The following is a 13,804-nucleotide window of genomic DNA, read 5'->3' on the forward strand; positions in this document are numbered from 1 at the left end:
GAATCCTATTGGATGGTCTTTAGGGAGGTCCAATGAGAATTTAGATGCATTTTATTAATTACTAAGCTCTTTCTCTCAAAAGGGAAAAGAAGGAAACGTGTCCAAATGCTATCTCTATTGCTTGAAATGATCATAGCCTGTGATTGGCCAGGCTTGGCAAGGGCCAATAGTGATCAAGCATGAGCAAAGAGACAGAGGGGTCTACCTAGGCAAGGAGGGGACTCATTTTGACTTATTCTCACATGACACTCATACTCTCTCTCATTGTGTTGAGCAAGAATTACTCCATCTCCTTCTCCAAGTTTGAAAAGTAGAGAGCCTACACCAACACCTCTTGGCTATGGGATGCAGATCTGACCAAGAGTCAAGCTTCAATGGCATGCTCATCTTCTCTACCATCTATATTACTATGCTAAGCTAAGCTCCAAGAGTAATCTATCGTGAGGAAACTACTTCTTTCTCGTATGGTACTTCTTTTTCCTCTTCCCATCCCTCACTCCCTGCTAGCTCTCTCCACCTTTGAAGTTGTTTGAGGTCTTGTGATTGAGGCTGAGGACAAGTTAATGTTTTTGCAAGGTAGTTACTGGCATAAATTTGGTGCATGAAGTTTACCATCTTCATGCATTAACAAGCTCTAGGGGAGCACAAAGATGTATTGTATCAAGTCTCTCTTTAAGGGAGAATCTATAATACAAAAGCCTTTTGGAGGGGGGAATCGGCTTCAAGTAAATCTCGTCTTCAACTATTGTCAATTTCTCTAATTTTCTCTTTCTCTCTCTCTCTCTCTCTCTCTCTCTCTCTCTCTCTCTTACAAGTATTGTTCATGCCAAGCTAACTAGGTGTAATGTTCATTTTTCTACATTTAATCCAGTGCTCTCCTTATGCTCTTTAAGAATTCTCTTAAGGAAATGCTCACTATTGTTAATTTAATTCCGATCCAATCAATGTTATAGCCATATTCTGTTACAGAGTGGGGCTATTATCATATTTTAGTGTATTAAATATGATCAATTGGACAAGTGGTGGCATTTATCCTCGTTTTTTAATTCTTTCCAATTCTAATGTGGATGTGCGAGTTTTGTGCACCTTATGGATATTCAAAGCTTTGGGTTTGTGCGAGTCTATAATTGAGATACAATATATGAAGACAAGTTTAGATTTCAAAGCCTCAAATTGTGTGGGAACACTACACTGAATAGATGGTACTTGCTTTTCAGATGAAAACTAGCTTGAGAGGGTGTGGACAAAGGAAAGCCTATGAAATTTAAAAAGATTAATGATAAAACTAGTATAAGAGCATGGCTACAAAAGAAACCATATGTAATTTAAAATAATAATGATAAAACTAGCATGAGAGCGTGGCTACAAAAGAAACTCTATCAATTTTTGTTTTAAAAAATCTCTTAATCACACTCGAAAGCTATCACAAAGGGAGTATCCATAATTGGGGGCTGTAGGTATGTCTACTAGGTGATTAAGTGGAGATAAAGTCCACTCATCATATCAATTGGACATGCATCACATCAATATCACATTGGATCATGAGGTGAAGAAGATTATTGGATGGTTCAGAGAAATTGGTGGCACAACCTCTCAAAAAATTACTGCATGATAGAAGCTATACGTTGAATTTTAATAGTCGTAGCACCCATTAATTGCACAAATTTCATGTGCTAAAAAATTGTTTTGAGAGTCAAATACTCCCAAGGTGTGTAGGTGATCTAATACACCATCTTTCTATATTCAAATGTACACAAAGTAGAAATGTCCTAGTATATGAAGTTGCAGAATGTCATTTATCCAAGCATACATCAATCGTGAGGTAAATAAGAGTATTTGACCTAAACCTATCGGCTGCATTCTACATATCCAATGGACTATTTTTATATGTTCAAGCGTTAGGTCTTTGTATATTATATGAACACAAAATGGTACAGTTGATGGGTGAGCTGATGTCAAGTGTAAGTGTTATATGTCAGTGCATATTAAAGGTTGGGTGAGTTAAGCTTCTACGGCCGGCGCAAAGGGTGATATTAGGAAGCTGTCATCTGTCATCTAGAGGAAGAAGAGTTGGTGGTGGTAAAGTGCAAGGGTGGCAGTGGAGTTGAGGAAGGTGACGATGCCGTAGCCGCGAGCGCCTCGAAAGTTTCCAGTGCCGCCAACAATGGCGATCTCGTTAGTGCCAGCGTTGATGAGGCCTTGCAGGCTGATGGTGCCATTGAGCGAGCCATCGTCGAAGGCGAGGACCTCCACTTCGACGCCGTGGAAGTCGGCGGTGGAGCTTGCTTGGACGGTGTAACCACGCATGGAGCCGAGCAGCGTGGAGGCTGGGTCAGCGCCATGCGTGACATTGAAGGCGAAGAGCTGTGTCTGGCCGAAGGTGCCCGTGGAGCCGGTGGGGTCAATGGGAGCGATGAGGGTGTCCATGTCAGGGGGGGCCAGCCCCACTTGGACATAGTACTCCAGGGGCCTGGACTGCACGATGCTCCAGGATGCCGCCCGTCCTGCGTGGGCTGCTGGCATCACGAGTATTAACAACATGAGGGCAACGTTTAGGGCGACCTGGATCGACTGCTGCCTCTTCAACAACAACGCATTTGCTGACCCTTGAGAGTGATTATGCATGATGGCCTCGATTTGTGTGTGTGTGTGTGCGGGCTGACGTGGCGTGGCAGGTGCGTGTGCGCGCCACAGAGAAAGGGAGAGATGATCAGTTGAGAGAGAGAGAGAGAGAGAGTCTTATGAGAGAGTTCGATAGTGGGGGGGGAGAGATCTGTACACTTGCTGCTTGATAAGAGTATTGGTGCTGGTGCAGCTATGTATATAATAGCGCCTGGCCTGCCGGATGTTGACTTTGTATACGAGCCTGGCGGATGTTGACTTTGACCTGGCCTGCCGGATGTTGACTTTGTATATCAGCAGCCATCATCCATCATCAGATGAGCGATGAACCGGCACCACACGTGCGCAATTGAAACAGTATACACGTGCGCAATGAACTTGACGTTGCATGAGGTCGTAGATAAGCATGCATGCAGCGGGTTTCCTGCAGGCTGCGATGCTCTCTTGCCTCCATTGATCTGCCCACAAGCTAGCTATTCCAAATCAAACAAAAGCGGACTTGGAGTTTTTTTCCTTAGACACAAAGATGCTCGATTATTGGGTTTTTCATAGGCTCTAGTAGAGAAACCATTCAAATCTCAATGATAGATTCTTTGCACTCAAGCTCAATGATGCACAAAAATTCTTTCTAGACACAAAGATGCTCGATTATTGGGTTTTTGATGGGCTCTAGTAGAACATAAGCAAATAATGGTCAAGAACATAAGCAATTTAAGGTCCGGTGCATGTCTTACCAAGCATGACATCTTGTATAAACTTGCAAGTAGCCTCTGGATGGAGCTTGTGAATATATGGCATTTGTTACAAAGCTCCCATGCGTGACTACATATTTTTAGATTGTGAGCAAAGATGTCACATTGCATGCTCCAACCTTTATACAATGCAGAAATTTTAGACCATGGCCTAGCATATGGACGATAAGTTAGTTTCAAGTTGTCTGCAGTTTGCTCCCTAGCTTATTGACGCTTGGACTGTAATCTTGTAGGTCCTGACAACTTCATACTGACACCTAGTACTGGGAAACGAGGACATATATAGTATGGAATCGACACCTAGTATAATATCAACTATTTAGAGCTAAAGTAAGGATGCACAAGGTCAATTCACTACTTTGATACACCACATGCATTCACTACTTGTGTATTCACTATTGTAATACTTCACATGCATTGGCTAGCAACCGTATGCAAAGAGTTGTGTGTATAACTAACATGTGCAAATGTTGATCAACATCGATTGAGTGTATAGCTATGAAAACGAGATCCAAATAAGCCGAAGTACAGGAAGTAATGCGGATAATTATAAAACAAGCAAAAACATAAAAGTATGAACGAGCTGCAACAATAAATGAGGTGCCTTACTGACCTGCAATGTTGTACTCCTGCTTTTTGATTGTCCGCTCTACATGCCAATATTTGAGTTTAACTACAAAAAAGCAATGTGAATAGTTAAACAAATCGTGTTGCAATGAACTGTCAAAGATTGGAAGTGCAAAGTATACAATGCACATCATATAGAGGTACCATACACAAGTATGGTGGAGAGCTCACACTGTGGTCTCTCCAAAAAATTATAAGAAACGGAAGCCGTGCCCTGCCCCGTAGCGTTAATGTGTTGCGCCATGTGAACACATGCGCATGGGAAATTGGATACAGATAACAGACCTTGTAGTGTTACTGAGATGGAATCGCGCTCGTGCAATTAGAACGTGCAGTGTTGTGAATATCTGTCCTCCCTGCCATACACAAAACATGAAGATGTAACTCTATGTTCCATGTCCTCTGATCAATATTACCTTGTCTCTCTGTGTGTGTATGTGTGCGCGCCTGCGTGCCTCGTGTGCACGTGCACATGTGTGTGTTGTAAGTTCCTTTGATCAACAATTATGTCTTCTTGCCTCCTTGTTGACTAGCACACGTTACGTATCGTGCTTCCTAACTGCACATGATATGGGCATCTTGAGGTCCGCATCCCCATAGCGAAAGGCACTATATTCAGTCCGCTCATCAATAATCGAAACGTGCATTTGGCGAACTACTATTACGTGATGCTCATAGGCATTAGTACAGGTGGCGTTCCGCTCGACATCATTCACCTTGAAAAGTGAGCCAAAAAATGGTGGAGACGTTGTCATATTTAGTAGTTATGAACCCCATACTACCTTGCATTCATCTGTCTACTAGGCATTGTGACAAGCTATGACCAACTAGAAGTTGTAAATGCCCCATGTTATACTTTTCAACACATCATCCTACCGTACTTCAAGGAAACACAACGTCAAATTTTTCAATCCGTTTGTCGTATGTTATTTCCAAGGGGTTTTAATCAGGATCTCAATCAAGTGGCAATTCTATTCAACACCGCTCAAAGGTGATGGTATAATGGGTGTGTTTTTGTGGCCAAGAGATTGCATAATCAATTGTAAAAGATCTATTGATGCCTTTGACAATGATCTCACTTTCAAGAGAAATAGATTTGTTTTCTGCATTAAGCGTCCGTGAGTCCCGTGCTTTGAGCAGTACAATGAGGAAAAAACAACTCTAAAGATCCATCGATTTTGGGCCTCCAATAACCACTTTCTACATGCAAGGGGTGCAACAACCATCCATTAGAAAGTGATATCTCTAGTCAAAAGATGCAACTTGAAGGCTATCCAGGTGCGATCCCTCCAAAAGATGCAGAAGTGAGTGCTCACGACAGAGGTACTAGTAGTTTTGTTAATGATGGAATTGAGGTGGCGGGATAAAGACTGTGAGAAATCTAGCCCTTTTTTGCATACAGTCATATTCCACATGTTTGGTCCAATTGATGGGGCCGCCACCACCCCATTCAACCAGCTCTCCTTCTCAAGCATTAGCGGCCTTCCAATCCGCAACACCGCACCCTAGCCAACCCGTTAGTCAAGACAATCCTCCTCCAATTTTTGCCGATGTAATGGATCTTATATGGTAAGCCAGTAAGAGATGCAAAGAAAGCTAACTCGTCTCTACAAGAAAACCAAGATAAGATGCAACATCATGAGGAATGTATTTGCACAAGAGGGCGCTTTGAACCTAACATATTTGATATATTGAGTGTATAACTAAATAAAATATCTTTTGTGTCTTGAGGTTGGAAAATGCATTCAACAGTAGACAAACTCTGTCCTCTTGACGCTGAAGTTGGTTCTGCATTTAGATAATATATTGATAGCAGCATGCCTTGTGCTATGGAATGTGAAGTCATTGTTGACGATAATTGCACTCGGCTTGTTCAACGTACTATAGCTACTATATGGATTTTCTACCTCGACCGCCTGCTGCACAAAAGACCTTTGAGAAGACGTGAATAGATTTTGACTGCCTGCCTCGGAGTAGCTTTCCTCCAAGGGAAAATGAGGGTTTGTGTTGGATACAATACCAAACTAATGTCTGCCATCTGCAGCCATCTGAACTTGATCCAATAACTGGTGCGTACATGGACCTTTGCTCATAGGATCCATCACCAAATCGTGGTTATTGGCAAGAAGGGAGCTCCGAAGAAATAATTGTTGTGCGTTCAAATCCACACCATCAGCATTACCTAATTCATATGCAGCTGCTAAAGAGCAACGCTGCAGTATATTGTTGTTGCTAATCTCAATTGCACATGCATTGGCAACCGCATGAACGCGGGCTAGCAAGAGAATCTCTTTACATGTTGCAATATTGGCCATATTGTGTGGAAAGATTTTTCTATCACACCCAGTTGTTGAATGGCCAGTACAGCTAGCTGAGTGTTGCCACTTCCAGCACCATATAAGATGGGAGTTGCCACTTCCTAACCTAACCTAACATAGAAACAACACAGTGGGGAGGTGTTTAGCAAAACGGCAATCCATACAGATTGCCCACAATGCATATGCAATGTCAGCAAGGTCTATGGCTTGCCAATTTGGCAAACGACTCACCATTGTGTTGTTTTTAGGGTTGCAAAGTGATTTTATGGCTGAAAACCGCTCGTAGAAATATAGACAACAGAATGGAGATCCTTTTGGCAAAGCGGAAAGCCTTAGAGCTTGCCCACAATGCCATGCCTTGTGGGCAAGCTTTATGGCTTACCGTATTGCCAAACGGATCACCATTGTGTAGTTTTTAAGGAACACGAGGCAATTTTAGCGCTTGAAATTCGCTCACAAACATATAATCAAAAACACTTATGTCTTAGCATACGACACTCCATAGTTTGATCACACCAATCAATACATTTTAGCCCTTATAACTGTGCAAAAGTGTATGAAGGATGACCCACCAAATTCCTCCCAAACTGGAGTACATTGGCATGTAGAAAATCTTCATTCACTTGGGAATCTCTCAAGGCATCATGTAATAAGTATAATGCATTTCATCTTTGGAAACACTTCCTTATCTCTTGCATCCATCTCATGCTCAAGATCTTTCTTTTTGTCATCTTTTAACTTCTTTTTCTTGCATCCCATGCACTTGTAAAAAGTTGAGAGGTAGGATAATTTATAGTCTTTGTGTCTTAGCTTGTGGAAATTTTGTGAGAAAGTGTTTTTTGGACATTCTCAAACTCTTTCCAAGTAGACTTTGAGATGCTCCACTTTAACCTATTTCAATAGGATTGACCTAAAACGTGGCTACCATCAAATAAGGATAGTTGATCAAGACATTGTAAAGACCACATTTCGCACTACGTTTGGTCTTATGATAGATGAATAGGCTATTGATTCCAATTTTAGAGATGTGGTTTTAGCCCTTGCACTAGGGAGAAGGAAGAACCATTTACCCTACAAGATGGTTATCTTATCAATGGCAATAGACTATGCATTACTAAGTCACTACGCGAGAAAGTAATGTATGAATCTCATTCTCCTCCTTATGCAGGGCATAGAGGGATTTAGTATACCCTAAAAGGGATAGAAACATATTTCTATTGGCCTACCATGAAAGCAAACATACAAGAGTATGTACGTTTCAAGATGTGTGGTATGCCAAAAGATGAAGTTTGATACAGGGAAGCAACCTCAACCTTTTCCAATCCCTAATTCCCCATGGGAGAGTATATCTTTGGATTGCCCAAGTCTATTGATGGGAATACAGGATATGGATGATAGTAGACAGGTTTAGCAAACAAGTACATTTCATACCTGTCAAAAAGACTATCAAAGCCCATCAAAGGGCAATTCTCTTTATATCACAAATCTTCAAGTACCATGGCTTGCCAATGTCCATAGTGTTGGATAGAGATCCTAGAATGACCAAAAATTTCAGGAAGGGTCTCTTTGAGAATCTAGCTACAAGGCTAAACTTCTCTTTGGTCTATCATCCTCAAACAAATGTTCAAAGTGAAATAGGTAACCTAACAATTCTTGATCTACTAAAAGCTTATGTCAAAGAAGTAGATCAAAAGTCCCAATGGGAGAAGTATTACCCTTAGTGGAGTATGCTTACAATAACACTGTACATACTTCCACGGGAAAAGAACCTTTTGAGGTGATAGAGGTAAGATAAAAAAGTCCCCTGCTACTCAAAGTACATGGGAAGATCTTTGTTGCTGGCCATATCTTGCCAACCGAAACCCCGATTGACAAACTAGAAAGACTGACATGCTCGTTGAAGTGAGTACTTTGGACCCATGCATTCCTATAATCTTTGACCTTTTATCAGTAGGTGCTCGATCCGGTACGGATCTTGTACTAACTCAAATAAAACTATCATAACTTCTTATCTGTAGCTCCGATTGACGAGCCATAAAGACAGGCCTGTAGAGAACTTTGAGTAGTTCAATTTTGATCAATAAAATCCAAGCTATGACCACTTCAAGCATACTCACTGTGTAGCATTACCAAGAAATATTTTGGCCCTAAGAGCCGCATCTAGCACACTTTTAGCTTAATATTGGCCTGTTACCAAGCCCTTATAACTGGTGAATAATCATGTAGGATTTAAATAACCCTGATTGGTATTCCTTTGCTCATTTTTTTGTCTTGGAAGCGGAGCGGCACGACAACGTAGATAAGCGAGGACGCAACAGGAGTGTTTTCTTGTGATGATTTATGCAAAAAGGTCATTTTGAGAACTATATTTGGGGCCACTTTACGTGATTGTGGGATGCATGATTGAGAAAAGTTTAGTGCCTTTTGTGCGAATGGATGTAGAAGGGTTTTGGCTTGTTCGGGGTCTGTTTGAGGCCAATCAAAAGGCCAAAGATGCCCAAGGGATAAAGTGAAGTGTGGAAATTAAAAAAACCCTGAGAAAAAATCAGAAAAAACATGGAGAGAAGAGGAGGAACAACTGTAACTCAGTTTTTGCTGTTTTTGGAGCCTGTTTTGGCCATAAACTACTTATTCGAGCTCGGATTTGAGCACTTGTATATTGTAGACTGGGAATTTTGGCCATTCTAGATGCAATGGTGCTGTCCATTTTGCCAAATTTTGTATTGTTTTTGTGATGTTTTGGTTGTGTAAGTTTCTCCTGTGATTGAAGCCTTTCCTCAAATTGTATCTGGCATATTTCATCCATATGGTGTGATCTATTTTCCCCATTGGTGTTGACCTAAGGTCAATTGTATCTAAGCATAAAAAATATTCCTTCTTTGAGCTGAATTGTGTATATGTGTGTGTGTGTGTGTGTGTCGAGTAGGTAGATGGATAGTCTGTCTCCTCTCACTCCATCAGTGTGTTCCCTGTCTCAGCCACGTGGATTTTGTAAGCTGCGTGGTGCCCCATAGTGTGTGTGTGTGTGTGTGTGTGTGTATTATCCCAAGAGTGTGTGTCACGTGATTATAGAGGCGTTGTGTGTGTTTCCATCCCGCTCACATCGCTAACTATAACCTAACCTATAACCGACACAATCTTGCATGCTGAATGGTGTGTATTCTAATCCAACCATTGCTGTCAAGGTGCTATCTAAAATAGATCTTCTTTTTATCAAACCTTGTTGGCGAGAAGTGATACCCTTATCAATAGTGGCATAGAGACTTTGGAAAATTGACTTAGCAAAGCTATTTGCATCATGGTTATGGGCCGCCAATGTTTCAACTGGAAGCATCTGATTGTTTTCGAACCAAACCTATAACCTAAACATTAGTTAACTTAATATATAACCTAACCTAGCCTTTTATGTACAACCTATAACCTACCCTAATTAACCTAACCTATAACCTAACATGTTGCCTAAACCTGAGCTATAACCTAACATAGTTTATAACCTATAACCTAAACCTAACCGAGAACCTGACCTATAAGCTAATCTAACCTAACCTATAAGTTAACCTAAGCTAATTAACCTATAACCTAACCTAACCTAGTCTATAATCTAACCCATAAACTAACTTAACTTAACCTATAACCTAAACCTAATCTAACCTAACCTAACGTATGACCTATAACTTAGCATATAACCTATACCCTAACCTAATTTATAACCTAAACTACACCTTACCGAAACCAATAACCTAAACCTCATCAATCGCATGATGATGATGAGATGGTAACGTAATTTCAAAACAAAATTTGTTCAAGACATAATGTTTCCATAGCATAATTTTGAAACAAATTTTCTTCAAAGCATACAAAATTTTTCCGTAGCATAATTTCAAATCAAAAGTACGTCAAACCATGATTTCAGAACAATTTTTTTTCAAAGCATAATTTTTTAAATAAAATTGCATAAAAATTCAAGCATTGAAATCCTTTGAGCTGATTTGTGTAAACGTGTGTGTGTGTGTGTGTGTGTTGAGTGGGCAGATAGATAGTCTCTCTCCTCTCACTCCAATGGTGTGTTCCCTGTCTCAGTTAGGTGGATTTCATAAGCCGAGTGGTATCCCATAGTGTGTGTGTGTGTGTGTGTGTGTGTATTATCCCAAGAGTGTGTGTCAGGTGATTATAGAGGCGCTGTGTGTATTTCCATCCTGCTCACATCACTAGCTATAACCTAACCAATAATCCATACAATCTTGCATGGTGAATGGTGTGTATTCTAATCCAACCATTGTTGTCTAGGTGTTATCTTAAATAGATATTCCTTTGATGAAATCTTGTTGGCGAGGAGTGATACCCTTCTCCATAGTGGGATAGAGTCTTTGGGATATTGACTAATTGGCAAGAATTTTGTAAGATATTTACATCATGGTTATGGGCCACCAATGTTTCAGTTGGAAGCATCAGATTTTTTTTAAACCAAACCTATAACCTAAACATTAGTTAACTTAAACTATAACCTAACCTAGCTTTTTATGTACAACTTATAACCTAATTAACCTAACATGTTGCCTAAACCTGACCTATAACCTAACCTAGTCAATAACTTATAACCTACCCAATAACCTAGAATCTAACCTATACGCCAATCTAACCTAACCTATAAGTTTACGTAACCTAATTAACCTATAAACTAACCTAACCTAGTCTATAATCTAACCCATAAACTAACTTAACTTAACCTATAACCTAAACCTAATCTAACCTAACCTAACCTAACCTCACCTAACCTAACATATGACCTATTACTTAACATATAACCTATACCCTAACCTATCCTATAACCAAAACTACACCTTACCGAAACCTATAACCTAAACCTCATCAATCGCATGATGATGTTGAGATGGCAGCGTAATTTGAAAACTAAATTTCTTCAAAACATAATTTCAAAACAAAATTTTTCTATAGCATAATTTTGATTTTTTTTTTCCGTAGCATAATTTCAAATCAAAATTACCCCAAACCATAATTTCAAACCAACTTTTTTCAAAGCATAATTTCTAAACAAAATTGCATGAAAATTTAAGCATTGAAATCCTAATTAATGAAATTTTATTATGTCATTATAAAATATAATTTTAAAGTAATTGAATATGCATAAAACTTTTGAGCACTCGCACGTGGCCTTTTTGAGCAAGAAAGGGTCTTGTAAACATCTTCAAACCTGCAAAAATGCACGCACACACACACACACTATGTTAAACTCTAAACCATGAATCTACAAAAAACTTCAAAAGAATCTGAGCTTCATTAGGAAGAGGATGGGGTATACGAGGGCCTCTTCATTTTCCATGAGCATATAGAATTGATTAACATTTTGACAAATAGGTGTATGCCATGTGTGCTATAATGGTGGGTGTGTAAGAGATGTGTAACAGTGGTCAAAGGATTCACTTTTCCCAACTGATTTGTGTATACACGTGTGTGTATGTGTGTTGAGTGGGCAGATGGATAGTCTCTCTCCTGTCACTCCATCGGTGTGGTCCCTCTCTCAGCCAGATGGATTTTGTAAGCGGAGTGGTGCCCATAGTGTGTGTGTGTATTATCCCAAGAGTGTGTGTTAGGTGATTATAGAGACGTTGTGTGTGTGTTTCCATACCACCGACATCGCTAACTATAACCTAACCTATAACCGATACAATCTTGCATGATGAATGGTGTGTATTCTAATCCAACCATTGTTGTCAAGGAGTTATCTTAAATAGATCTTCCTTTGATAAAATCTTGTTGGGGAGGAGTGATACCCTTATCCATAGTGGGATAGATTCTTTGGAAAATTGACTTGGCAATAAATTTGTAAGCTATTTACATCATGGTTATGGGCCGCCAATGTTTCAATTGGAAGAATCTGATTGTTTTCGAACCAAACGTATAACCTAAACATTAGTTAACTTAAACTATAACTTAACCTAGCCTTTTATGTACAACCTATAACCTAACCTAATTAACCTAACCTATAAGCTAATCTAACCTAACCTATAAGTTAACCTAACCTAATTAATGTATAAACTAACCTAACCTAGTCTATAATCTAACCCATAAACTAACTTAACTTAACCTATAACCTAAACCTAATCTAACCTAACCTAACGTATGACCTATAACTTAACATATAACCTATACCCTAACCTAATTTATAACCTAAACTACACCTTACCGAAACCAATAACCTAAACCTTATCAATCGCATGATGATGATGAGATGGTAACGTAATTTCAAAACACAATTTGTTTGAAACATAATCTTTCCATAGCATACTTTTGAAACAAATTTTCTTCAAAGCATACAATTTTTTTCCGTAGCATAATTTCAAATCAAAATTACCCCAAACCATAATTTCAGACAATTTTTTTTCAAAGCATAATTTTTTAACTAAAATTGCATAAAAATTTAAGCATTGAAATCCTTTCAGCTGATTTGTGTATACGTGTGTGTGTGTGTGTGTGTGTGTGTGTGTGTGTGTGTGTTGAGTGGGGAGATAGATAGTATCTCTCCTCTCACTCCAATGGTGTGTTCCCTATCTCAGTCAGGTGGATTTCATAAGCGAGTGGTATCCCATAGTGTGTGTGTGTGTGTGTGTGTGTGTGTGTGTGTGTGTCTGTGTGTGTATTATCCCAAGAGTGTGTGTCAGGTGATTATAGAAGCCCATACTACCTTGCATTCAACTGTCTACTAGGCATTGTGACAAGCTATGACCAAGTAGAACTTGTAAATGCCCCATGTTATACTTTTCAATACATCATCCTACCGTACTTCAAGGAAACACAACGTCAAATTTTTCAATCCGTTTGTCGTATGTTATTTCCAAGGGGTTTTAATTAGGATCTCAATCAAGTGGCACTTCTATTCAACACCGCTCGAAGGTGAGGGTATAATGGGTGTGTTTTTGTGGCCAAGAGACTGCATAATCAAGCTCGTCACCAAAAATTATAAAATATATATTGATGCCTTTGACGATGATCTCACTTTCAAGAGAAATAGCTTTGTTTTCTCCATTGAGCGTCCGTGAGTCCCATGCTTTGAGCAGTTCAATGAGGAAAAAACAACTCTAAAGATCCATCGATTTTTGGCCTCCAATAACCACTTTCTACATGCAAGGGATGCAACAACCATCCATTAGAAAGTGATATATCTAGTCAAAAGATGCAACTTGAAGGCTATCAAGGTGCGATCCCTCCAAAAGATGTAGAAGTGACTGCTCATGACAGAGGTACTAGTAGTTTTTTTAATGATGGAATTGAGGTGGCCGCATAAAGAGTGCGAGAAATCTAGCCCTTTTTTGCATACAATCAGATTCCACCAGCCCATTCAACCAGCTCTCCTTCTCAAGCTTTGGCGGCCTTCCAATCCGCAGCACCGCACCCTAGCCAACCCCTCTGTCAAGACAACCCTTGATGAATTTTTGCTGATGTAATGGATCTTATATGGTAAGCCAG

At 39.7% G+C, this 13,804-nt stretch overlaps 1 protein-coding gene across 1 annotated transcript; it reads right to left on the reverse strand.

Moving 5' to 3' along the window:
• Nucleotides 1-2,055: 2,055 nt before the first annotated feature.
• LOC147420428 (uncharacterized) lies at nucleotides 2,056-2,625 on the reverse strand. The gene has a single exon (XM_086504537.1). It carries the CDS (start codon nucleotides 2,623-2,625, stop codon nucleotides 2,056-2,058), a length of 570 nt encoding a protein of 189 aa, XP_086360663.1.
• Nucleotides 2,626-13,804: the final 11,179 nt, after the last annotated feature.

The sequence above is a fragment of the Adiantum capillus-veneris genome, chromosome 28 (assembly GCF_014529385.1).
Source record: "Adiantum capillus-veneris isolate H3 chromosome 28, ASM1452938v2, whole genome shotgun sequence".
Lineage (NCBI taxonomy): Eukaryota > Viridiplantae > Streptophyta > Polypodiopsida > Polypodiales > Pteridaceae > Adiantum > Adiantum capillus-veneris.